General features: G+C 42.6%; 1 protein-coding gene across 4 annotated transcripts in view; it reads left to right on the forward strand.

The window, feature by feature from the left end:
* SMYD3 (SET and MYND domain containing 3) overlaps positions 1-23577 on the forward strand; it is a 720594-nt gene that overhangs the window by 545033 nt on the left and 151984 nt on the right. For 3 of the 4 annotated variants that reach the window (XM_073801276.1, XM_073801290.1, XM_019920436.3), the window contains exons 6-7: positions 18442-18509; positions 20059-20161. The exons of the other annotated variant lie outside the window; for it this stretch is intronic. In XM_073801276.1, the coding sequence (XP_073657377.1) occupies positions 18442-18509; positions 20059-20161 (171 nt within the window). The remainder of the gene's footprint in view (positions 1-18441; positions 18510-20058; positions 20162-23577) is intronic. 4 annotated transcript variants of the gene reach the window in all.

The following is a 23577-nucleotide window of genomic DNA, read 5'->3' on the forward strand; positions in this document are numbered from 1 at the left end:
GTTCAAGTAAAATCCCGATTTCTGGCAAGATCTGAAACTGTAGCTTTTTGGGTTTTGTCACGTATTTAAAACATCATACCAGAAGTAAGCCCACGGGAGGCATTATCATATATTAAAGGCTACTGTGATTTTTCCTCCATGGACGTTTCTAGAAACATAGTGAAACACTGAGATGATTGGATTTGCAGCTGTTGAGGTCAAACCTTGGCCCAAGATTTTGTGTCTCTGTTTTCTCTTTAGCGTTCAGCACAACCAACATGCAGGGTTCTGTTTCTCCTCCCCCCTCCACCTCATCTGCTTGACATGTTGATAGGAACTTGGCCAGGCTGCCTGGTAACCGAACCAAAAGCCATATGGCTTGCTCAGTCAGAAAGGATGTTCAAGAATAAAATAACCATGGGGACAGCCCTGCACAAAGTCTTTTCATCATGGAGGCATTGAACTTTAGAAGGAGTGTAGTGATCACCTAGTCCTTCCCCTTGTTTCACAGTTCTGGAACCAGTGTTAGCAAAATTGTATTTCTGACAACATCAGGATTCTCTAATCACTTCATGTCTGGTAACCTTGCAAGATAAACGGTGGAGAGAGATGAGGGAACCTGCAGCAGTGAGAAATTCAGCCACTTGCTTGAAGTCCCAGAGGTGGCGGTAAAAACAGCAAGAGTGAGACTTGTTACTTGCAGCCTTTGGATCTCTCTTCCAAGTCAATGGTTTTGAGGCATATTTTTTTCTCTACCACCCACCCTTTCTTTAGTCTAGTGCTGGGAACTAGCTTATGTGAAGTAGATGAGAAAAAGCTGCTGGGCCACGTGGGAGGCTGTATAGTGTGGTGCAGTATTTGATTGAATTGAGACTCTGAAACCACATTGCCTGGGTGCCTCATCTGTAAAAGGAAGATGACCACTGTACCTGCTTCAGAGGGTGGCTGTGAAAACCAACCAGGACAGTGCCCAGGTGTCTTAAGCATACAATTCATCCATCCTTTCACTTGTACATTCAAAAGTTTTTGTTGAATATGTCAGTGAAGAAAACAGGTAGATATCCTTGCTTTCATGGAGCTTCCATTCTCATAATAAAGATGAATTGTAGTAAAATGGATTTAGGGGACGTGGGACCTCTCCTGATTCTACCTCCTCTCTCTCCCTGTCTCCAGGGGTTCCTGAGGGCACAGTGTGAAAACCACTGCAATAGGTCATGCATCTTAACAGCCAGAACATTGTTCAGAGCTAGAGTGGGAAAATGTAGAATTATATGACGGCATTTAAATTTTCCATTACTTACATAAACTCTTCCAGAAATATCAGGTAGGAGAGTATGATGATTGCTATGTCTGAGTGTCCAGTTTGGAGAGCTAATTAGCAACTTGTCTGCTTTGCCCTCCTTAGCCATCTTGTATGTTCACAGCTGTGCGTTTTACTTTGTGTCTTATGCAAGCTGATACTGTAGGGTGAAAGGATGAGAAGGAAATTTAGATCCAAAATGCTGACAAGATGAAGTGTTCTCTAAAGACTCATTCCCTTTAAAAATGAAGTTATAGCCCAGATATCTTCTCTTAGCCAGCTGATGGGGGAAAAGTGGAAAACTCAAGAAAATCATTTGGTTCAAAATTATGTTCTTAGAAATCAGGGTTGACTCAGTTTAGAATGAGCCTGTGCAGCTCTGCAAAGAAGCATTTGAAACTTCTTTGTTATTGTGCCTGAGAGAAAATTGAGTAGATAATGAACCCTAGTTTGTGATTATCTTCAGTTCTTTTCAGATACCTACGAATGCTTAAACCTTATCTAACTCTGCCTTCCCTCAGTAATTTTCAAAGACATCTGGTAGCATTTCACTAAACTGAGTTGATTTGGGGAGGGGGGGAATTTTTTTTTTTTTTTACTGTTGCCATTTTAAGGGGCTAAATACCACAGAGGAGACCTTTGACATTCATATGGAATATGTCCCAGGGCAGTTGTAAATCTCCAAATGTAAATATGCCATATAACATGTAATTCTCCCTTTCTCTCCCTGAAAAATGTAAAGTATAATTGAAAAAGTTAAGTAACCCAGATATGTAATGATTCCATAAATTCAGGATTAAAGTAATTTATAAAGCTAATTTCTGGCTATTCTATAGACTGATTCACTTCTGTCACCAACACTATCAGTTAATTTTCACGTCAGGATCATTTTCAGACAGAAAAAAGTTTGTTCCATTTTACCCAAGTTTCTGCTTTCATTACAAAAGCCAAGAATAACAGAGCCTATGAATCAGTCACTAGGTAATGGACCTTTTCCTGTGGACATCAGCCTTAGAGCAAGGAGTCAAATATCTTTCTCAATAAAATTACAAATGATCATGTATCATGTACCTTCGGCATCACATATGCAAGTGTAAAATTCATGAATACTAAGTGTCTACTGTAGTGCAGCTGATTAAATTTTGTAAGTCAATACCAGTGTCCCCTTGGACTTGGATTTGACCTGCATTCATTTGTTTTACTAACTTTTTTTCCAGGAGTCATCCTGTCCAGTGCACTCAAATAAAATATGTAGGTTTTACTCAATTTTTTCTATGCATATCATACCTTATTATTTAGAAAAAGAGCCATCAGACAGAGAAAAAAGTTTAGGTGCAAGATAGATGGGCAGAGGGCTTTGGGCACTGGTATCAATAGGTCGCATAAGAACACAGCAAATGATGGGAAAACAAACAGGAAGCCTTTCTTTGAGTAGGAAGGCATTTGAGAGGCCATCCAGTTGGACGCCTTTACCCAACTCTCTTTTCACCTTTGATTTTATAAATGGGGAAAGTGAGATGAAATGACGTGTCTCCCTAAAGTCACAGAGTGGAGTCAGGGCTAGGACCCAGGTTTTCTTACTCCTGTGTCTGTCTTCTTGGTATCGTGCCATGGTAGCTTCTGAGACGTCAGCTCATCTTCATCAGAGAACTTGGTCAGGAGTCGTCAGGAACCACAGACCATCTGAGCTAGAATGCGTGTGCCAGCTCACCCGCACCACTCCGCACGTGGTGTTAGGAGTTCTTTACCACCCACGATGGGTTATTATCTAGCTTCTGCTTGAACGCCGGTCCGTGAGATGGACAGTCCAGCTCTTACAGATTTTCTGTATGCGTATCCCAGTTGGACTACCCTCTGATTTCTGTCCAGTTGTCCCAGTTTTCTTCCTTGATGAATCAGGCATTCACTATATGCTAGTGATACAAAATGGAATAAGATGTGGCTCCTCCCCTCCAGGAGTAACTTTACAGCTTGCTAGGGGAAACCATCAAATAAATGAGCAATTATGGTCCAGCGGGATAAGTGCTTTGGAGGGGTGTGTACCTTGCTATGCAGGAAATACATCTAAATCAGACTGGAACCAGGTGAGGAAAAGCTTCCTGAGGGACGTGACCCTTGAGCTGGGGTCTGGAATAGGAGATAAGTAGATGAAGAAAGAAGCAGGGGCATTTCAGACAGAAGAAACAACCTGCGGGAAGGCACAGAATCATTCATTAGCACATCGCTTTAGAGAACAGTACAATGCTCTCTATGGCTGGGGGAAGGGAGATGTATGGCAAGTGCTAGGAGGGAAGGTGGGGAAGAATGTGGGAGCAGACTGTGCAGCCGCCTGCCTTGTGTGCCGTTGTGTTGTCAGGCCTTCACCCCTCTTAAGATGCCGTCAACTTTAACTTGTCCTGCTTCAGAGTGAGAGGACCAGAAAACTCCGGATTCAAATCCTGACACCGGCATTAGGCCTTTCTAAGCGTTAGTCTCCTCATCTGTAAAGTGAGGTTGATGCTAACTTTCCCTAACTTTTGTACAGGTAGAAGGATGAGTGAAAGCACCTCACGTAGTGCCTGACTCACTGTAGCTATTCAGAATATTAGTTTCCCTTCTTTTCCTAAAGTCTCTGTAATAATTACATCCAGAGCCCCTACCTTGGCTGTTGTGAACTCTGTCATTAGACTGGCCTTTTTTGGGGCAGGAATCCTGTCATTTTTACCTAACCACACAATTCTACATTTTGGAGTGAAATTAAATCCAAAGTAAAGATTTCCCTTATTACTTCCTAAGGCTTTGAGAGAGAAAGTAATTAGAAAGGTAAGTTATGTCTTTTCCAGATATCCTGCATTTAGCAGGCTTACCTAAGAGAGTTAGATAAGGAGGATTTCTGGGAGAGTCAGACAAAAAGGTCAGGGAAGCTACTAGATTTGACTGAAGTATGTGGAGGAGACAATGTTTATATGACAGATATATTTTGTTTGAAGAAGGATTTTGAACCTACCCAAATATAGTAGCAATATATCGGGAGCAGAGGGTGTGCATTAGCTAAAGCACATGTAAGAAATACAGCAACCCCAGGAAAGAGCCAGAGTGTAATAGAAGGAGTTGAATTATTTGCAGTGAAATCATAACTCAAATTAGAAAGGAAAAGCCTTGCCCAAAGGAAAGTTGAAGTTAAAGAGTAAGGACCGGCCACTCTTTAACCCCTTCCAAGGATCTTTATCAAGAGAGGCAAGGGGGGCTTCCCTGGTGGCGCAGTGGTTGAGAGTCTGCCTGCCGATGCAGGGGACACGGGTTTGTGCCCCTGTCCGGGAAGATCTCACATGCCGCGGAGCGTGCGCGTCCGGAGCCTGTGCTCCGCAATGGGAGAGGCCACGGCAGTGAGAGGCCCGCGTACCGCAAAAAAAACAAAACAAAACAAAACAAAAACAAAACAAAAAAAAAGAGAGGCAAGGGAAGTGTGGAAGAGGAAGTGAATCTAGTGGAGCAATGGGAAAGGGGGAGGAGGGAGATTTAATGACGAAGCAGAAGTGAAGGAAAGGATGATGTGTAGCATTTATTTGTATATCTAGTGTGTCAGAATAATGACCTTTTCCCTTCCTTTCTTTCCACAGGCACCCCTGCCTTTTTTTTTTTTTTTTTTTTTTTTTTTTTTTTTTTTGGCTAAATAGTCAGGTCTAAATTATGACCATGGTAAAATGAGGAAGGCAACTCAAAGTGACATGAACTTCCGTTAATAATACTGAAATTCATGGAAAAACTTGTCTGTAGTTGACAGTCTTTACTGTCTTTAAAGTCTTGGCTTTAATTCCTTTTCATTATTTTCTATACCAGTTCTTTGAAAGTAATTGACTAAGCGCTGCAGATAAACGCATACTCATTTGGTTTGGTGTAATTTGTCTTCCCTGGCATCTTTACCGGCAGTGTTATCCTGAGGAGTAGTTTCTATTTCAGTAAAATGAGAAATAGACTAATAGCATGCTGGGATGGTGATCATTTTTCTAGGGGGTTGGTTTTGCTCAAGAGCTGACATCAAATATGTTAAAAAGGAAATAAGCAGGGTAGCTCAACTGCCTTAAAATGGGTATACAATGTTCAAATGGTGACACAGTGAGAGACAAATCATTGCCCAACAGAATGTAATTATCATTGGACTGAGTCAGAGCTTGAGATGGGTCGGCAGAGAAGGGAAATTCGAAAGTCAATTCTTACCACCATCCCTAAATCCTTCCCAGGTGTACCAGAGCAGATTCATCCAGAAGAAGGGAGTAGCAAAGGAGATAGAGGAGGTGGGGGAGAAGGAGGGTTGCAGAGGGAGAGAGGGATACTTATGAACCACAGTGGTTTGTAGGAACTCAAAAGTAAGCAGGTAGAATTAACACTAACACTAAGAACTCAAAAGTAAGCAGGTAGAATTAACACTAACGGAATTAACACTCCATCCACCTAGCTTGTGGTAGGCATTCCCACGTCACAGTTTCCATTTTGTTCTCTCACTTGCTCAGCGCAAATTATCTGAGTTGTCAGTTTATGAGTATTTTCCAGTGCCAGCCTCAGTACTGAGCCTCTAAGCATGTGTTGGGCTCAGAGGAGGAGGCCATGGTGAATCAGTTGTATGTCTTTCCTCAAGTCCATTTATCTATTCAGAAAATACTCATGGAGGCTTACAGTATGCCAGACACATTAGTAAGTGCAAGCGTAGAAAATATCATGATTTATTTGCCTAGCCTCCTGGTAAGGAACACTTGGGTCATTTGCAGTTTTTGCGTTTACAAAGGATGTTACTATGGACGTTTTTCACATATGTGCCTCCCAGAGCTCCTTTGCAGGAGGTTCTCTTAGGTAGTGAAAATGAATGAACTACAGCTACACGCATCAGTGTATGCGAATCTTAGGAGCATAATGTTGAACCAAAAAAACAAAAACAAACACATGCAAGTTGCAACCGTCAACGCGGTATGATTCTGTTCATAAGAAACCAAAAGCGTGCAAAAATAAACAATATGTTGTTTAGGGATACATGCATATGGGATGAACTATCATAAAAACAAGGGAATAAGAAACACAAAATTAAGATTTTGATTATCACTGGAAGATGGAGAGGGAGTGAGTGAGATGGGGGAGCACAAAAGCTATTGTACTGTTCTACCAATATGGGAAGCTCTAGGTAATTTCTGTTTATTCAGTGGGTAAATAGAACCTTGACATAGATTTATATTAAGTATTATATTTATATTTAAAATATGTATTTAATTTTTTATTTAAAATATTTTTAAAGGGAGGTGTGGATCATGACCTCAGGAAATTTATGGATTATTGAAATAGAAAAGACATATTAGCAAGTAAATGCCACAAAGTGCTTAAGAGATGTAACTCGTTGTATTCAGTTGCTTATAGTCTAGTATAGAGATTGATTTTATATAATTAGCTGCAATTCAAAGTAGAATGTGATAAATGCTGTATGAATAAAGGCTAGGAGAGTATAGAGAAGTAAAATTAATGGGTTATAAGAAAGCTTCTTGAAGGAGGTGCCACCTAAGCTGGATCTTGCAGGATGAATAAAATTATGAGCAACTCAGATCATGAGGGAAGAATTTGTTTAAAGAGGAAACAGTGTTAAGAAAAACGTAACACCACCTGAGTACAGGACACAACTGAGGGATGACAAAGAGACCGGTGTAACTGAAACAGACAGTGAGGGCTGGGTGTGGTGGAAAGGAGGGATGAGGATAGATTGAGGACCTTTAATGTCATGCTAAAGAATTTTGTCAGGCTTCCCTGGTGGCGCAGTGGTTGAGAGTCCGCCTGCCGATGCAGGGGACACGGGTTCGTGCCCGGTCCGGGAAGATCTCACATGCTGCGGAGCGGCTGGGCCCGTGAGTCATGGCCGCTGAGGCTGCGCGTCCGGAGCCTGTGCTCCGCAACGGGAGAGGCCACAACAGTGAGAGGCCCGCGCACCGCAAAAAAAAAAAAAAAAAAAGAATTTTGTCTTTATTCTGCAGCCACTAGGTGGATCTCATATTTCTCTTTATCTGGTGGCAGTTTAAAGAATGGAGTGGAAAAAGATGGGTGGGAGGGGATGCAGAGAGCCTACCTTGGAAAGTTGCGAAAAAAAGATCGTTGAAGGTCCAAGAAGTAGTGGAAATGGAAAGAAAAGGATGAATGTGAGAGGTGATACAGAGATATGACCTGACTGGTAACTGAATCTGGAATGAACTACCACTTTCCTTCGCTTACCTTTTTGCCTTGGTTCTACATTGACTCCTGTATCTGTCTCATTTGATCTGCATCCTTGATTTATTTAATTGCCACTGAACAGCAGCTCAGGAAAAGAGTTACCAACTGCATTTTACCTAGCATCTTTAAAACACTCGTCTGGGAAAGATTAGCAGTATGTGACCACTACAAATATTTATACCAGGGCAAATGTGTAAAGTCTAAGGAGAAATATACTTTTCGTAATTACAGTGTTGATCTCTCAGGATTTGACCCCTTATCTCTGATTTAATCACATCCCTGCATTAACATGTAAAGATATTATGCCTAATGTGTTACATGGTAGTTTCTTTTCACTTAAAAGTATTGAGGCAGAAGGTAGATTGTCTGTCCCCCGCCCCGCCCCCGGGAAAGCAATTGGAGATTGGTTCTCTGTGGACGATACTCCAAGATGAGAATAGCAAGCCAATTGAGAGAGGAGGCTGGGCCCTGCCCAGATAGAAGATAAGAGACCACATATTTATCATTCTTGAAGTCAAGAAGACCTTCCCGACTAGAAAGGTCCTTGGAGATCAAAAAGGGAGGGGGCACCACCCCATAGTAAGGCCTACCCATAGGCCTCTTCGATAGAATCCATCATGGCTGAGAGATGTACTCGCACACATGGGAGGATCCTGAGATATTACCAAATACGGACTATGAACCAGGCAAATCAGAATGATTGGCCAAAGGAAACCCAGAAGAAATGCCCCATATAAGTGATTTAAACTACCAGGAGAGTGCGACTCTCTCTTTGAGTCTGCCCATGTGTCTGTCCACACATACTACACTCTTTTTTTCTCCTAATAAACACTTTACTTGTTTCACAACTTTCCATCTTTGTGGGAATTCTTTTCTGCAAAGCCAAAGGGCCAGGGCTTTGTCACTGACCACTTGTCTAGCGGCTAGGATTTGGTCCTCTCACTGCCGCGACCCAACCTCAACCTCTGGCCGGGAACTGAAACCCTGCTTCAAGCCACTGCAGGCCAAGGCCACCCAAGATCAGTATTACATCCGTTAGCTCTTTTATTTTTAATTATTCAAGGTAAAGAGGATTATTGTGTTCCAAAAACATTAAACAGAAAATCTTTTTTTTTAAATTTCAACAAAAATCATTGTTGAAAATGTTTCTAAAGTTCTGTTGGCCTCAGTAGGTACACTTTACTAAACACATTTTAGCCTTACTTGGTGTTGAGCTGCTAGGCTTCATCTGTGATATGTAGCACTGTGGTTGAAGAACAGGCCACAAACTAATCACAGAATATAATTCAGAAACTATAAGCAGAGTTTTTGTTAGTTTCGTTCTTTAAAACTGAGCCCTACATGTGAGCTAGTTTTCTTAAATTTTCTATCCCTACCTTCTCTGCTCAGACTAATATCCTGAAAAAAATTTTTAGTTTATTTAAAGATTTCTTATAGTTGGAGTCCAGTATATCAATGTGTAGACAAGTTTCCCAATGTAGTAAATTTAAATATGGAAGAAAAAAAAAAATCTCACCTTACTTTGTTTCTTTCTCCTAATACACTGATAATAGTTTATATTATGACCAAAGAGGTCTAACTATCTTGAATTCCTCTTTGGGGAAACAACACTTTACCCAAAGGTATTTATTTTTATCACTTTCTGGGATGTTTTGGGGATTTCATGATTACATGCCTACCAAGTTCCTTTGTTTTAGATTCTTATTCCTGCTCAGCCTCTAATTGCTACCTATTCTATCTAATAACTGGCTTTCTGTTTTGATCCTAGTGCCTTACTAAAACTAAAGATATTTAGTCTTCACCTTGATATAGCGTCTAGGTATGTGCTGACCCCTGCGTAAGGAAAGGTAGTTGGATATATTAAGAAGGCTTTGGTTGGGACATGACACGCTATATGTGGTGGAGGGCATTTGGGGAGTTGAGGCTCATTTAGGAAGAGTTTTTACAGCCCTCCGCGGTTGTGTGTAGCCAATGCTCTGTCTGCCTCTAGCTTAGCGAAAACTTTCTCTGTCTACACTGTACTACGAAACATATCATTAGAGCATGTTGACTTTCAGTGTTTCTTTTGCACAGAATGCTAGCCATGGTGGAAGCAGGGAGGGACACCTTTCTTTAGTCATTAGCAGGAGCATCTGGGGAGCCTGTATCACAGTCTGTTCAGTAGAACAGTGGGAACAGTGGTGCCCATCACCCAATACTCTCCCCATTTACCTATAAGCTGCCTCTCTATTGATTTGCTTCTGAAAATAAACTCTCTGACTTATTGGACTGAATTATTATCAGGCAGCCATGTAAAATCATTGTATCTTTTTTCTATCCTTGTCAATCTTTTATTTTTTTCATGACAAGCCAAATACATACTGGCAATCAGTAATTCTTATACTTCTCTTTACTGTGAGTCTTTGAAACTTGTTTATTGTCAACTTACTGTTTCCTTAATCTTCTTTTCATGCCTTTTTCTTTTCTATTTCATTTTTGCTCCATTTCCTAAAATGATCCTTGCATTTCAGTTTTTTTGGACTTCTCTTTTACTGATAATGCTTTGGTTTATTTTTTCCTTTCAGATATGCTTTACAGTAATAATCTTCACTTAGGGATGTTTGTGTGTTATTTTCTTTGAAACCAAATTTCTTTTCCTGCCATTGATTTAACTAAATTTTTTCTGCAAACTTCAGATTAATTCTCATTTGGACTGTTATGCTATTCACTGTCTCTGAATTCAAAGTTGGAAGCCTCACATATGCAAATTCATTTATATTTGCTTTAATTATCAACTCTGTTTCCTTTAGTGAATATGTTCTGTTTTGCATTTAGATGTTGCTGGAAAATGAGGAGAGAGAATATGCAAAATAGGTTGGAGGGAAAGAAAGAATCATTTGGAATTTTATTTTTTATTTAAAAAAATCTAATTAAATCTGTATAACTTAAGAAAAGGAAAACTTGACTCTTTTGTGATCATGAAGGCGGACTGTTGAATCTCACAAATTAGGAAGCTCGGATGTTTCTTCTTTGTGGAGGCAACTCTGAGAGTGATCATTATAAAGGATGATGCAAAGGAAGTGAGGAGTTTTAATGGCCAGACCACAGGCAGCATATTCTGATTTTTAATAGTTAGCTTTTGTCTATGGTCATCTAAAGGTATTCTTAAAAAGATATCTGAAGAGTATATGAAAACTGTGATAAAATGAACATTGAGTGGACAATTTACTCTCAGATATTTGTATAACCAAGGAATGCAGTGGGCTCTTGGCCACCAAAGACTCTGGCTGGTGCTATAGAAGATTGCCCACTCCTTGGCATTTAGGTAACAAGGGTGTTGCAGAAGCAACGTGCCCTGGTTTTCTTCAGGTCCTGTGTAGTTTCTGTATACGTCTTTGTATGTCTTTCTTAAGTTCCTTACGTGTTGTCTTGAAGGCCAGTACTCTCCTTGAAAAATAACCAGCTAAGATTCCGGAGCATACAATACCTATCTGTATGACTTGTCAGGATAATGATGAGTGACTTTGAAATCCGTCTGCAGTGTCTCTACCCAATGTATCCTCATAAACGCTTTCACTTGGTTATTTAGAGAGAGCTATGTGGTAGGTGGGGGAAAATGTGAACTTGGGTTTTAAAGTAACTAATTTAAATTCCATTCCAGGGAAAATTGCACTGCTTAACTGAGTACTGAAAGAAGATACTGGGAACATATGTGCATTAGGTCACCTCCAGAGCGTAGCCAGATTTGGCAAGACCATTGACTTGGCGCAAGCGATGTAACTTTATACCGGGGTTGTACTTCGGGTATTGAGTGACTTATGGTAGTCTGTTTTATGATGACTGATTCAGAGGATGGCGAACAATGAACTGACAGTGGTGAATGCCTTCGGGTGATGCTAAGAGTCTCCCAACCCAGAGCAGCCCAGTCTGTTAGTGGGAGGGTTTCTGGGAGGTCAGAAACTCAGGGCCTGATGTGGCTGTGCTGACACAGACGTCCTGTATGTCCCCCAGTACCCGCTGTATAGACCTCTATTTACATTCTTCCGGGAACCTAGAGCTGTACATAGTGATGTTGTATTTCATTAATCCCAAGGTTCATATTTTTCACAGTTTTACCTCTCTGAAATTGGAATCTGTTTTACGGCTAATAGCATAATATAGTTTGTTAGTGGTTTTTCTTAGTGGTGCATCTTACTAATTATTGAGTCTGTCTTATAGTTGATGAACTGGGTAATAATAATGATTTTGCTACTATTTACCAAGCTTCCTGTGTGCCAGGAGCCATTCGGAGACCTGCATGTATTATCTCACTTAATCTGCACAATTCCTCAGGATTATAACTTTCTGGTAAATTCTGGTCTTTTATTTTTGGCTTTTCCTAATCTAAACTAATGGGCCAATAGCGTAGAAACGCAGACACGTAAGTTAGCACATTTCACCCCACATAAAAAATACAGATTCCTTATGTGTGTTTTTTTTTTTTTTTTTGCGGTACGCGGGCCTCTCACTGCTGTGGCCTCTCCCGTTGCGGAGCACAGGCTCCGGACGCGCAGGCCCAGCGGCCACGGCGGCCCACAGGCCCAGCCACTCCGCGGCACGCGGGATCCTCCCGGACCGGGGCACGAACCCGCGTCCCCTGCATCGGCAGGCGGACTCCCAACCATCTGCCCCACCGGGGAAGCCCACAGATTCCCTATGTTTTTAAATGGGATCAGGTGCGAAGGCAGAAGGCATCCGTGAAACAAGAGACCACAATCATGCTTATTTGGGAGGAAGATGGCAGGAGGGCCATGTGGGAAGGAAGAGTCTTTTCCGTACTCTGTGTCAGATCCTTCCCTGTGTGAATGCCTACAAATACCGTGACAGTCACGTGACAAGGTATCAAGGCCTCCTTTTCTCCTTCTTCCTTAGCTGCTTCCTCTTTTGTAGCTGATTGATCTTTCCAGCCTGTATTGGGGAGCGAGCATCCCTTTCTTTGTGGCGCTAATTTGGTAAGGGCGGCTGGCTGCAGTCAAACAATGGAAGAGTGGAAACTTCAAAGGCCACCCATTTTAATTTACGTCTCCCAGCTGGTCTTCAGTAATCCCCAGCAATCCTTCGTGTGAATGATCAGAGGGTGGGGGGGGCCAGTGCGCCACCCAGGGCCGTGGAAGACCAGCCGTCTCATGTGTTTCTAAATTGAGCTGACAGATTAGAGTGCTGCCCTGCGTCATTGCAACTTGTATTTTGACAGAGTGACTTGCAAAGAGATATGGCCAATAGTCAGGAAAATAATCTTTGGCTGAGGGAGGCCAAACTTTGTCAGAACTGGAGAGAAATGTGACATTTTTTACATTCTTATTTCACTTGGGTCACCAGGCAAAGTGGTGAAAGGGGTAGTTTTTGCTCCTTGCTGGCGGTGCCTTGGTGCATAATAGGCCCTTAATAAATGAGTGAATAAATCTGTAATTCTGAAGGCCCCGGCTGCAACACTGTTCCAGACCTCGCCTTTCGCTCACCCCCTTCTCCCAATCTGTCCTGTATATAATTCCTTCGGGCCTGAGTTTTCTGCTAAGACAAACTACATTCTGCTGCTTTGTGAGAGCTGGTGAACGTGTACCAGAGAACAGCACGTGTATTTCTCTTAGCTTGCTTTTCCTCGTCCTTAAAATGAAGCTAAAGTACTAATAGCTTGTTGGTGAGAGGCTGGAGAAGTAGACAAGATGAGATGAGAAGGCCTTCAAAGGGCACCACAGAAATGTCAGCTGTCCCTCAGGCTACACACTTGGCTTTCGTAAAGGCTTTTCTGTGCTGGAAAACTGTGAGTTCAGTCGTAGGATTTTCACACAGCCTCCGCAAGTGGTGGAGGAAAGCGTTGAGGTCATCCCTACCCAGGCCGCCCTCCTCCTGAGTCCCCCTGGCCTGCGTTCAGCCCTTCCTACATCTCCTTTCTGGTTCTTTCTCTTTGCTTTCTTTCTTTCTTTTTTTTTAATTGAAGTATATCCTTCCTGGCTCTTCAGAGAAAACAATTAAATCATGGTATTTTAGGTACTACTTTAATATTTTTAATACTTTTAATATCTTTAATACTACTGTGCCTTTTTTTCTCCTCTCCACAACATGGAGTGAGAAGAAGACACATTTTAGAGGTTTGTGAGTCTTTTTAAACCAAGAAAGAAATGTGGTGGGTGTTTTCTACAATCTGTGTCAAAACCCTAGACCCCTATTCCTTTTACTTATTGGTGTTTACTTTGTAATAGCTACTATTATCAGATGTCACCACCTTTAACTTTTGAAAGTCAAAGGGGTCTGTGTAGGTATGAGGTTTATGCCAGTTTTCCTCAATCTAAGGAACCAGATTTTTAGGGTTTATAATTAAGTTGATATTCTCCCACTGTGTCCCATAAGGAATAAGAAGTTTGAGTTACACTCGTGACTCCAGATTCCAAGTACCTCCTCTGGCATCTGCTCGTCAGTGAGCCTTCACTGACCTGCCCCAGCTGAGCTAGTGACCCCTCTGCTGGGCACTAGTACGGTTCGAATGTTGTTAACTGACTAATACAGCTGTCTCCCCTGCTGGTCTCAGAGTCCTTGAGGGCAGTGTTCTGACCTTGTATCTTCTTATAGTTCCAGAACCTAGTCTGTGTAAGTCACTGTGACCTCCTACAACTATGACTTTGTTGTAGGAAGGAATGGAGATGGGGAGAGAGAGAAAAGTGAGAAGGAGAGGAGGATGTTAAGAGAACTTTTTTTTTGGCTGTATGGTGATGATTGCCTTGGTTTATTTATACTTTTTTTATAATTTTATATTTTACATTTTTAAAATAAATTTATTTATTTATTTATTTTTGGCTGCCTTGGGTCTTTGTTGCGGTGCGTGGGCTTCTCATTGTGGTGGCTTCTCTTGTTGCCGAGCACGGGCTTTAGGCACGTGGGCTTCAGTAGTTGTGGCTCGCGGGCTCTAGAGCACAGGCTCAGTAGTTGTGGTGCACGGGCTTAGTTGCTCCGCGGCGTGTGGGATCTTCCCGGACCAGGGCTCAAACCCGTGTCCCCTGCAATGGCAGGCAGATTCTTAACCACTGCACCACCTGGGAAGTTCTGCCTTGGTCTATTAACAATTCTATATAGAAGTCACAAAGGCTAACAAAGTCACTAATATTGAACAAACAGTTTTTGAACACAGTGTGTCAGACATGTCTGAGCCAGGAGGAAAAAAAAGAATAATGTAGAAGTTCTACTCTCTTGGAAGTCAAGTATACAGAAATAGCTGTAATATCCTGTGCCGAGTGTGGGAGTGAGTATGTGGACAGCATGCAGAAACAAAGGCCAAGGGGTCTCCCTCCCCAGCCGGGTGAGACCGGAGACCTCCCAGGAGAGAAGACTTTTCAGAAGAGGCTGCGAAGAGACTGGAAGATTTGATCAGGACCAGATCCAAGCCCAGCAGTCAGCTTCTCTCCCTCGCCCGGGGCTTGTCTATCTTTTTAAAGCTCATGCTTCTATATTGCTTTCCTACTAAGTAGCCAAGAAGAGTCTATCAGACTTTACTTTCAGCAATACACGTTATAGAAGAAAAGGTGTATTTAATCTGCCTTTCAAATCCCCTCCTCTTCACATTCTGATGAACTCTGAATGGGACAAGGGGTCTTCCCTTACGAATCTCTGTAGGGCACTACTGGAGTGGTGCAGGGTGCATGCCGGTGTTTTATCATCACCACCTCAGGCGCCTGGTCAGGAGAGAGGCTGGGAAGAGTACCATTTGTGTATTCATTATGCTGTTTAATTTAATATGGTACCAGAAGAAAGGACAAATAATCACATCGTGTCCTTGCATTGAAGTCTCACCCATCTGTTGTGTATCTGTCTGTTTGTAAGAGTGGCTGGTGGAAGCGGGGAAGGACTGATTACCTCTTAGAGAAAGGGTTGGGGTGCGGGTGGGAATGAAGCCATGGTTTATTTTCTCTTTTACTTGCTTCTATATTTCTGAAAATAAAGGAGCACACCTTGAGAGATCACAAGAGAGACTGTCTAACCTCAGAGTCTAATTTCTTGCATCCTCTGGACTACGTAACCAGAGTTGTGACTCTCTAGTCTGGTGTCCTTTCTTTCCTGGCTTCCGCTCACGTGGGTCATTGGGCAGTGTCCAGGGATTGGGTAGGCTTGGGAAGCCACAGAAGGATTGACCCACTGAGATGCTCCCTCATCTGTGGCCACTGCTTGCCAGAAGCAGCTCCAGGCACTAGTCCCCAAAACACCCTGGTGCAGGCCCGTGCAGCTTGCAGATGAGTCATGCACACTTCATGTGCTCTAATGTGAAATATATGCTTCTGGGGTTTCAGTCCCTGAGATGTCAAGTATGATCAGTATGACAAACCCTCGCCTGCCAAATTTTCTCCTGGAAAGAATATTCACCTTAATTTCTACATAGTGAGCATAACCTCAGCTCACACTTGAATTTATCTTTCGTTTGGGGATTACATTAAGCAGTGGGTTAGTGTTCAGTATTATCTTTCACGTGGAATATTCTTCTGCAGTTTTCTTTTCTCCGTGAACTTGATGGAAAATCAATTAACTTGATTTGAGGCACACACTGCTGTATTCAATTCAGCCTCAGTCAGGTGATACTCACCACCTAGCATATTTCATTTAGGAATTTAGTACTGAAACTCAGAAAAATTACAGTGAGGAATACTGGCACTGCCCACGGGTAGATTTTTGCTCCAATTACATGGAAAGAGAATGGTGAAACTAGATTATCAGGTAAGAGAACATTTTTAGAAATTCGAGTTGAACAAAAGAATCTTTAAGTGTGCTCTGTGGAAAAAAGTTGAATTCATTGTGATTATAAACTTTTTGGATAAGAGCATGACTAAATGAAATTTTTAACAGAAAAGACTCTTATGTCAGAGCTATGGAAACCTACAACAATATTCTATAATAAGTTAAATTTTATAATTTAAGAATATCATAGTAGTTCTGAGCCTCAGGATGTGAGAGGGAAGTTAAACAATGGAAATCATGTTCCAGGGCTTTATATTTTTATACATACTTGACAGACATCTATAGTAAGTGCTTTTTACATCAGATGACTTATAAGGAGGTGAAATGCTAGGTAATATCCTCAGGGAAGGAACAATGGGCAAATTTGTGAATATCATTCCTGTTTTGCTTTCGATTATCAAGGACAACTGCTGAAGATATAATAAGTTCTGCTGTGAGTAAAGCCCTTAGAAAAATGAAAATATGGGTGGATTTTAGAAAGCAAACATTTTATCTAAAGGGGCTTCATTCTGTGAATCCTCATTTGCTAACATTTGGTAGTTTGACCTTGGAAAACATGTAAAATAGGAAGCACAATTTTATGATTGCTGTTCCCTCAGTTGTGACATTGGCCTTGATGTTGATTTTAGCCTTGGCAAGTCAATGCTGAGTATTCTGTATGTCGAGTGTACACTATTTGTGACCACAGCTTGAAATGTGACAGACACTTTTAAAGTTGTGGGAACAGTACTTGAATGTACCAGGGTGTAGAAGGACACATGTCCAAGTATATTGTGATATGGGATGTGATAAAGTAGTTTAGCTAAGTAAGATTGTTTTATTTATTACCTAGCTTGTACAGTAAAATACATTTGCAAAATCAATAATATTCATATAAGGACAAAATTTTAATTTGTCCATTTAACAAGTGATATACATAGTTTAATTTGCTTTAAATTAGTTTTGTACACGCCCCCCCAAAAAAGCATTATTTATCAACACATAGATTTGTTGTTGTTGTTGTGGTACGAGGGCCTCTCACTGTTGTGGCCTCTCCCGTTGCGGAGCACAGGCTCCAGACACGCAGGCTCAGTGGCCATGGCTCACGGGCCCAGCCGCTCCGCAGCATGTGGGATCTTCCCGGACCGGGACACGAACCTGTGTCCCCTGCATCGGCAGGCGGACTCCCAGCCACTGCGCCACCAGGGAAGCCCAACACATAGATTTTTAAATGAATGTTTTTGGTTTGGCCTTAGATAGCATCATGGTTTCATGACCTGATGTTTACCATTACTATCATTTACTTTTTAAAAACCAGTCAGATTAGATTTTATAATTTTCATGTTCTGTTTCTAAGTGACAAGGTAAGAGAAAAGGTTTGGAGTGACTGGGTGCAAGCACATTTCAAATAACACACTGCAGGGACTTCCCTGCTGGTGCAATGGTTAAGAAACTGCCTGCCAATGCAGGGGACACGGGTCCGAGCCCTGGTCCGGGAAGATCCCACATGCTGCAGAGCAACTAAGCCCGTGTGCCACAACTACTGAGCCTGTGCTCTAGAGCCCACGAGCCACAACTACTGAAGCCGCACTCCACAACAAGAGAAGCCACCACAAGAGAAGCCGGTACACCGCAATGAAGAGTAGCCCCCGCTCGCTGCAACTAGAGAAAGCCTGCATGCAGCAATGAAGACCCAACACAGGCAAAAATAAATTTATAAGAATAAATAAATAAATAAAATCATGAAGAGAAGTAAATCTAACACATGGCACATATTCTTTAAAATTTCTCTTTCTCTTGCCTGCTCCATCCCTATTATTTACTTATTTATGGCCACGTTGGGTCTTCATTGCTGCACGCAGGCTTCCTCTAGTTGCGGTGAACGGGGGCTACTCTTCGTTGTGGTGCACGGGCTTCTCATTGTGGTGGCTTCTCTTGTTGCGGAGCATGGGCTCTAGGGCACATGGGCTTCAGTAGTTGTGGCTCGTAGGCTCTGGAGCGCAGGCTCAGTAGTTGTGGCTCACGGGCTTAGTTGCTCCACGGCATGTGGGATCTTCCTGGACCAGGGCTCCAACCCGTGTCACCTGCACTGGCAGGTGGATTCTCAACCACTGCGCCACCAGGGAAGTCCCAAGGATCCTACATTTTATTTTGAAAATTTTTGTTCTCTTGCCTGTGAAGTTTCTTAGGTGACTGGTAATCCTGTCTCCCCCTTGTTTTTACAGGTGATCTGCAACTCTTTCACCATCTGTAATGCAGAGATGCAGGAAGTTGGTGTTGGGCTGTATCCTAGGTATGGTGAATGGCATTTCATTTCCTGGAAGAAGCAACTTTAATTCCCACCCACCTCCCCAACCTTTTAAAAGTAGTTAGAAAGGCTGTTACAAGCAGCTGCTTCAAGAGCCGCGCTTGAAACTTAATGATAAGTTACAAGAAAATGGAAAATGTGAAGTTTAAAAAAAATAACAGAACGTTTTATAGCCCCACATTATATGCTATGGTATTAACAAAGAGGTATACCACAGACCTAAATCCTTGTTCTCAGGAACTTTGGGGTAAAAAGTTGGGGATTGTGGGTGCCAGTAAACCATCAGGCTGAGATTTTGTTATTCCCCGACCCTTCTGGGCCGATGCACATGATCGTTTCACCAGACCTGCTGTACTGCACCAGTCGGGTTCATTTGGTCTTTCCGCTTAGCATACCCTGAGCCCCGTTGCTCCAGGAGGCGAGAACACTTTCAGGCTCTGGCCTTCTGAAGCCTTCTCTCCAGCTATCTCTGAGGTGATCTGAATCACTGAGCTACTAGACTATCCTTCCACAAGCACTCCAGGGTCACTCCTAGTTTCATTTTGTTTTCATGCTATTAGGGTCCTAATACAAATAGGGTCTTTCTTATAATTAACTGTGAATCTGAGAATTCAGCTTCTTATTTCTCACGAGTTCAACTACATGTCTATGCTATGGGTCCTCAAAAAGCAGTAACATAGACTAGGTCAGAGCATGGGCTCTGAGTTCAGACCACCCGGTTCAAATTCAGTCACCATTTACTAGTTATGTGTCCTTGGGGAAGTCATTTAACTTCCATGTGTCCGTTTCCTCATCAGTAAATGACCCTCAGAATGTTATGGTGATGGTTAAATTTGATAAACATGCTCAAGTGCTAAGAAAGTGGTTTCTACATAGTGATGCTTACTTACAGTTATTTCTAACTGTAAATGTGGTGGCAGCTTAAATCCATTCCCTCCCCAGATGGAAAAAACAAATGTGCCTCCAAGGTAATAAAATGACTTGGCCACGGCCCAGAATGCATGAGGGTCTCGTTAGCGAGATAAACCTAGCGTTGTGTTGCAGAGGAAGTACTCCTAATTATTCTTCAGTGTAGCTGTGCATGTTCTCGTGAAGGTGGCAGTTCCTCCAGAGGAGCCTGACAAATGCGGTCCTGTGTGGGAAGCTCAGTGGTGTCTTGGCGGAGGTTTTAACTGCCGTATCCCATTATCTCAGAAATTATTCCTTTGCAGGTCAGTTTTTTTCCCCATCTTCATGTTGGGTTGCCTTACTGGCTGGTATAATGAGACAACTACCTCCCCTCACCCATCCCCCAGAAGGACTCAGAATGTTTTTATTAACAAACTTCCCTAATGAGCTCCGTCTTGGGGAGCGTTTCACTTCACAGGAAGTGGGCTAGAGGCCCCAGAGCACTCAATCCCTGGTACACTGTCAACCTTACCTGTCCCCCTGCCCCTAAGCTAAAGTGTTTTTTGCCCACAATAGTCGTTATGTTTAGATATTTGACTCCATCTACTGGGCCACGATGGTCTCTCCTTTTTTTTCTTTCCTGCAGTATGTCTTTGCTCAATCACAGCTGTGACCCCAACTGTTCAATTGTGTTCAACGGACCCCACCTCTTGCTGCGTGCAGTCCGAGACATTGAGGCCGGAGAGGAGGTAAGGAACCCGTGTTTCCCACTGGCTGGCCTCCTTTTCCATCAAAGACCCTCTCAGCAAGGCCCTGCCCTAAAGCCAGTTGTGCCTGAGGGGCAGCTTTTCATTGTCCTTCTGCCAAGGAGAAGATGTATAACACCTCTACCCAGCGACTCATTTATCCATCACCTCTCCCAGATTATAGATGAGCTAACTTTTTTTTTTAATCACCATTTTTCTGGATGATGACAGTTCCTGTTATATGTGTGGGGGGGAGAGGTGTGTGTGTGACAGAATGTGTGTTTTGTGCGTATGACAGTTCAGCGGCCCCTCGCATCTCTGCAAGCGGTCATCTTTCCATAGGCAGGGAGGGCAGCCCAGCTTGTGAATGAGATCCCAAGGGCTTACTGATTCCCAAGGTCCCTAATTGCATTTCAGAGGTGACTCGTTTTTACCTTCGTGTTAAGAAAGCAAACGAGTTTTACTCTTTCAGGTTGTCGTTGGACCTTTACAAACCTATCAACGTCAGCATCTCTGGGTAACTGTCCATGCAAAGATGTGGAGGGAATAGGGGACAGGAAGTGTGACCTCCAGCAATGAACTGGCCTTGACCCTTCCAGTTTTACAGGCTGCCCAGCCAGCCTCTTTTGATGAGAGGAGCCTTCTCAGAAGTCCTCAGAGGTCTCACAAGACAGCTGCAGGTGGGCTGCTCCAGGGCTGCTGAACCTGATCCTGACAGGGTTTACACAGTTACTACCCAGAATTCTGGGTTATAGATATTTACGCTTTTTAGAACCCAGTTTCCTTCTACCTTCCAATTTGCTAAAGTGGATATTTATTGCAAGGAAAACAGACCATCATAAGCTTTTATTGCACTTATGCAGCACTCAGCCAATAAAACCTAAACTCAGAGGTACCGTATTTTATGTAGACAGGGATTTGGCTTTGATAAGACTCGGTCCAAACTGATTTTCAACTGAATAAGCTGTCTCTTGTACAGCCACTTACTGAATTTCCAATTTTTAGGATCAGTGTAGTTGGTACACTGGGATACCTGTCAACAGTATATAGAATTTAGATTTTTTTCCTTGGGTCCTATGTGACTTCAAGGCAGGTAAGAAGGGGGGACCACTATCCAATTTCAACATTTTGGGAGCTGAGGGATGGCTGCCTTTTGATAATGATGGTGGTGGTGGTGTTCTACTAAATTTAAAAAGAAAAGGTAACTTGACAAGCAAACAGAAAAACTATTGGAAACAGTTGGACTTTTCAGAAACAACAAAGAAATCTCTTTATATCTTTTTTCCTAGGCTTGGCTGCCAGTTCTTCTCCCGGGTTGTTTTTCATTTAGTTGAAAAAACACTTGTCTTTTGGTGCTTATTTCATGTCCTTCTCTTTCCATCTCTGGAGCAGCAAAGAGAGGATTCTCCCTATCAGTCCTTTTTATACCAGCTTGTTCAGAAGATAAATTTCTTTCCCTACCATTATACATGTCTTGGTGCATGACGTTTTCTCTGCGCAGTTGCTCCCCTTCTGTCTGCCCACCATTTCTACCTGTCCTAACATTATACACCTCTCAAGGCCCTCTCAAACATCATGTCTTCTATAAAGCGTTTCCTGATTTCTCAAATTAAAAGACCTTTTCTTCCGAGCTCTCTCTTACAGCGGTTATTAATATTTCTTTGGCACTTATTCCAGCTCTTTGGGTGACTTCTCCACTCAGCTGTGAGCTTCATGAAGACAGGCAGTTGTGTCTTACTGTGTCTCCTTCAGCACCTAGCACTTGGCCTTACAGCCCAGGAGGCATTCAGTAACACTTGGTTGGGTTGACTTTCTGTTAAATCGAGCATACATGGTGTAAAGACCAGCAGTGTTTCTCACTGAGGGCGCTGTTGGCATCCCGGATGGGACAGCTGCTCGCTGTGTATGACTGTTGCATCAGTGAGGAACTCCCGTGTCTAGTCCCTGCTCACTTCATGCTTGTAGCCACCGCAGTACTGAAAATACATCCTGCACACTTAAAACCGGCCCCCTGTGGTAGAGGTAGTGGAGAGGGAGAAAGGACATTTTGAGGTTAATTAAGAGGGACAATTCCTTTTTACTGTGCAGATATTGGCTTTTGTGAAATTGGATAAAGAAGGAAATGTAGAAGTTTTGTATTATAGCATCAATTTTGCATTTTGGCTTTATTGCTCATTAGGGCGCCCCCAGTTTTAAAATGTGCTATTTGGGATGGAAGTACCAGAATGTAGGCTGCACGAGAGAAGACTGGATAGCGCCTGGAATATAGAAACTCCTCAGTCTGTATTTGTTGAGTGAACGAATGAGGTTTGCTGGACACAAAACCAGAGGTGGAATAGAACCTTAGACCCATTTTGAAGCTACCACCAATCCTCAGGTGTGTCCCATGGGCCCCGGAAAGAAAGTAACACGAAAGCCAGCGCATTGCCAGTTTGAGATGAGAACATTTCAAACCTCAGACAAGGAGACCTGGAAAATGACACAGGGTTCCACCATAACAGAAATTTCTTACCTTTGTTTCTCTCCACATAAAGTCATCCTTTGGACTTTTTGGACCACTTCCCCTCATACCAGCACCACTTATAACACTTCGCTGTTTAAGGATTTTCACTGTGATGTTGAGTTCTGGGACTGTTTTGTGTCTAGCAGGGGGTAAGGGCTGTTTTTTGTTCTGTTTGTTTGTTTGTTTGTGGGGGGTTTTGTCTCTCATTCAGTACCTCCTACCAAGAGATGTGTGTATTATAGTTTAAGTCGTGGCTCACACGCTGGGTTGCCGATGGCTGTCTCTTCTGGGTTTTGTTAAGCTACGAAACACATGTTATCAGCTGACAGTCTTCAGGAACGTGGATCATGGGAGAAAGCTGGACAGCCCAGGCTTCCTGGTTTTGCCTGGTTAGAGGAGCTTGTAGCTGTTACAAAGAATGCCACTGGGTGCCGGTGTTTTCTGGAGCCACAGCAATTGAGAGAAATGTGATCTGCACAGTTGAGCACATATCAGTATCCCCAAGTATCGGTTTTCATCTAAAATGTTTTGGGATCGTAACGGTCTTTGTCTTCTCCCAGCCATCTCTATTTGCTAAGTCATTTAACAAATTCACTGCACGCTTACTGGTATCCTGTACTGGGGTGGGCGTTGGGAATACAAAGATGAGTAAGACCTTACCTTGCCTTCAGGAATTCAAGGTGTAATTGAGGAAACTGACACAGAACAGAACACAATAATAGAATATGAAAACTAAAATAGTGTAAATGGGCACAGGGCTTTCTAGAGGTTCAGAGCAGGGACACTCGAGTGGTGGTAAGGATCAGGGGTGACGGGAGAGGATAAGGAAGGCTTCCAGAGAAGCGACTCCTAGACTTTTAAAGGATCCAGCGAGTTAAAGTTGGCTAAGACAGGGGCAGGCATTCTAGACAAAGAC

The sequence above is a fragment of the Tursiops truncatus genome, chromosome 1, assembly GCF_011762595.2.
Source record: "Tursiops truncatus isolate mTurTru1 chromosome 1, mTurTru1.mat.Y, whole genome shotgun sequence".
Taxonomy (NCBI): Eukaryota; Metazoa; Chordata; class Mammalia; order Artiodactyla; family Delphinidae; genus Tursiops; species Tursiops truncatus.